The sequence below is a fragment of the Rhagoletis zephyria genome, unplaced genomic scaffold (genome assembly GCF_001687245.7).
Source record: "Rhagoletis zephyria isolate East Lansing unplaced genomic scaffold, Rhagoletis_zephyria_1.1 Rzeph_scaffold_35270, whole genome shotgun sequence".
Taxonomy (NCBI): domain Eukaryota; kingdom Metazoa; phylum Arthropoda; class Insecta; order Diptera; family Tephritidae; genus Rhagoletis; species Rhagoletis zephyria.
Window position 1 is genome coordinate 1 of NW_016192325.1, and position 3199 is coordinate 3199.

The 3199-nt window shown below is 38.1% G+C and overlaps 1 protein-coding gene across 4 annotated transcripts; it reads right to left on the minus strand.

The window, feature by feature from the left end:
* Nucleotides 1–10: 10 nt before the first annotated feature.
* LOC108354365 (ankyrin repeat and sterile alpha motif domain-containing protein 1B-like) lies at nt 11–2414 on the minus strand. Of its 4 annotated transcripts, none has more exons than XM_017605555.1 (7): nt 2295–2414; nt 1757–1912; nt 1598–1676; nt 1295–1453; nt 911–1237; nt 571–793; nt 11–501 (listed from the first exon to the last, which is right to left on the minus strand). In XM_017605555.1, exons 2-7 carry the CDS (start codon nt 1861–1863, stop codon nt 317–319), a joined length of 1080 nt encoding a protein of 359 aa, XP_017461044.1. In that variant the 5' UTR covers nt 1864–1912; nt 2295–2414; the 3' UTR covers nt 11–316. The 4 variants fall into 4 exon arrangements, with proteins under 4 accessions (XP_017461044.1, XP_017461045.1, XP_017461047.1 ...); XM_017605556.1 differs by lacking the exon at nt 2295–2414 and adding an exon at nt 2195–2254; XM_017605558.1 differs by lacking the exon at nt 2295–2414 and adding an exon at nt 2051–2185.
* Between the last annotated feature and the right edge of the window lie 785 nt (nt 2415–3199).

Here is a 3199-nt window from a genome sequence, read left to right on the forward strand (position 1 = left end):
TATAGACACTTACATAACTTTGGTTAGTTTTGAATAAATGGTTGCCATTTATATGCATGATCGGGTAAATATATGTATGTTTATAAGTAGGTGTTTGTATGTAAATAATAATAAAGCTTCGGCAATCACATAGTTAATACCATACAAAGATTGATTATAGTGCTGGGTTGCATCTCAAGCGATAGGATACGAGTAGCTGTTTAATGACAAATCTATGTCAAGTTTATGATAATGGTCGTGGACAATGGGTGCATCAAATGGAGCATTCTGAGTGTGAGGTACAATACACAAATGTGCCATTCATTCTTTCCCAGTCTTACGTCTTTGGCATTAGAAATTCCTTGTGTGATGTGGCACTGACTTTTTGTTCGTTAGTCCTTCGATCGAAGGTCACATTTGGCACTGGCGAGATGGAACTATCGCTGCGTTCATGATCATCCGCATCGCTAAGCTCGTTAATTGGTTTAAAATGAGTGCCATTCGAAGCGTCTTTATAAAAATCTAATAACATACATATGTATGTATATGTTTGAGAGTTTTTAGATAAAAAAGAATTATCCCAATTTTTACCTTTTATTGCGCACACAATTTCATAGGTAACGTGAGGTGGATAGTCTTTAAGCAAATCAAGCGCTGTGTTACCTGCACCGTCAGTAGCATTTGGATTGATACCAGCTTGCAATAGAACATTGACCACAGCTTTTTTGCCGCAAAGTGCTGCCTCGTGCAGAGCAGTTCCCGAATTCGTCATAATGTTAACGTCCACTCCAGCGGCTAGTAGCGCTTCTACTACTTTTTTGTGTCCATTACGACNAGCTTTTTTGCCGCAAAGTGCTGCCTCGTGCAGAGCAGTTCCCGAATTCGTCATAATGTTAACGTCCACTCCAGCGGCTAGTAGCGCTTCTACCACTTTTTTGTGTCCATTACGACTAGCTAAATGCAAACATGTGTGAGTAAAGAGATGTGTTGATGGCGAAATGGTGTATGGGGTGCACTCAGCTACCGGGCTGGAGGGTGTATTACTACCAGACGAGCGATAAGGAGCCAAAAGTTCTGGATGTGTACGTATTAGTGTTTGAACTGCCTGCAACCGTCCGAATTGCGCTGCTAGATCTAGTGCAGTTTGAAAACTATTGTTGCGGACAGTGGGATCCGCGCCGTAGGCAAGCAAAATGGCTAAAACAGTGTTGTGGCCGTGTTGTGCGGCACAATGCAGTGGAGTTTCATTATCAATAGTCTGCAAATGAAATCAGAATAAAATTTAGAAGAAAATTAGGAAAGTTTTGTTTCAAACCTGCGCATTTGGATTAGCTGCTTTGGGCGTTTGCAGTAATAGTTGTTTAACTATCTCATCATGACCTGCCCATGCTGCTAAATACAATGGAGTTGAGCCTCTTATGTCTGGCATGTCAGGTACAGCATTATGAGCCAATAAGATACGCACGATGTTGATGTGGCCATTCAGACAGGCGTGATGTAGTGGGGTATATCCATTAACATCTTGACTGTTTATACATGGACTGCGACGAAAGCTTTTGACGAAAATTAAAAAGTTAGTTGTATATACATATGTAAATACATGCTTATTTNTGTTGATGTGGCCATTCAGACAGGCGTGATGTAGTGGGGTATATCCATTAACATCTTGACTGTTTATACATGGACTGCGACGAAAGCTTTTGACGAAAATTAAAAAGTTAGTTGTATGTACATATGTAAATACATGCTTATTTCAATTCGGTATAGATGTAACAACCTTGAGAAAGGCCCACTGCTGCGTTTTGTAATCTGCTCAAGAATTTTGCCGACTACAGCAATATTTCCAATGCGTGCTGCTTCCAGCAGATCTTGATCTTTGCCCATTGCAACTTGCAGCGCAGTTGGTGGATACTTCAAAATGCTATAACGATTACTAGAAAAAAGAAATAAACAAAACAAAGTTAGTGAAAAGCATGACTAATCGGGCACACGTTCTGATTACATCTGTAAATTATCTTGTTGAGCAATGCTATTAGATACATTGGTTCAACACAGATTTCTGTAGATTCACCTAACTCTACGTTACACTTAAGACGACTTTATCTTGATTTTGAAGATACAATTTAGAAATAACCAAATAACGGACTTCTTGCAATTAGTCAATTATCAACAATTGTTGCTAATTGTTATCTACGCCAACGAAACATTTGTTTACTTTATGCTCAAGGTCTCTACACCCACTCAATGCCACGAAATGTGTATGTCTTCATTGAATAGTCGAACAGCTTGAAACCTTTACAATCGTTTGAAATTACCAATTTGGCACACAAAATCGTATTCGTCATAACTTTCGCACGTATTTCCATTTATTATAAATATAAATTTCTCTGCCCAAAAACCACAAATGCAATTTTCTGCCCGTTCTATTTTCCAAGTTGTCCGGGAGTTGCCGGACTATTAAATGTTGACAATTGAATTATTAACACGGTCCGCTGAGATAGTTTTGTAAACTTAATTTGAATCGAATTGTCTCGGGGAAAGGTTACATAATGATTCAGTTCAATAGCGGGGTTTACATAATCATAATCATAATGTTGGATTTGACAAGAGCTATTTAATGTTAAAAAGGCTTTGAAATATTTAACTTTCCAAAAAGTTCATGAGACTGAAATTAATTTCACAAAAATTGTTTTGTGTGGATTTCTTTAGTGGTGGCAACACATTACAAAATGACTTCATTGAGTGAACTCAGCAACTCATTTAAAGAGCTGCCAACACGGTTGCCACTTGTTAAAAAAAATAAGACACCAAAATCTCACGATATAGAGAGACAGATGTGGCGCATTCAGCAGTACCGCTACTTTGGTTTGGTGACTTTGACAGCATCAGCTGTTCGTGTTACGTCAGCATAGAATTGTCCGCGATAAGTTTGTTCTCGTACGAATAGTTACTAATAATTATTACTAGTTTTTGCTAATGAACAGTTTTAACTATAAAAAATGCAGAAACAATTTGCTAAGAACTCGCGTTACTAATTTCTACCAGCTCGGTGTTTCATTATTCTTCTTTATTTGGCTATTTCTGGGCATAATATTAAATTTTCTTCGATCTTCAATTTTCTGTTTGAAAAGTAGATGAAGAGACAACTACGATTTGTTTGCAAATGGCGGCTGCGTCTTTTTTTGTCTCCTCCATCTCTATTCGTTGCGAACGTGACGTC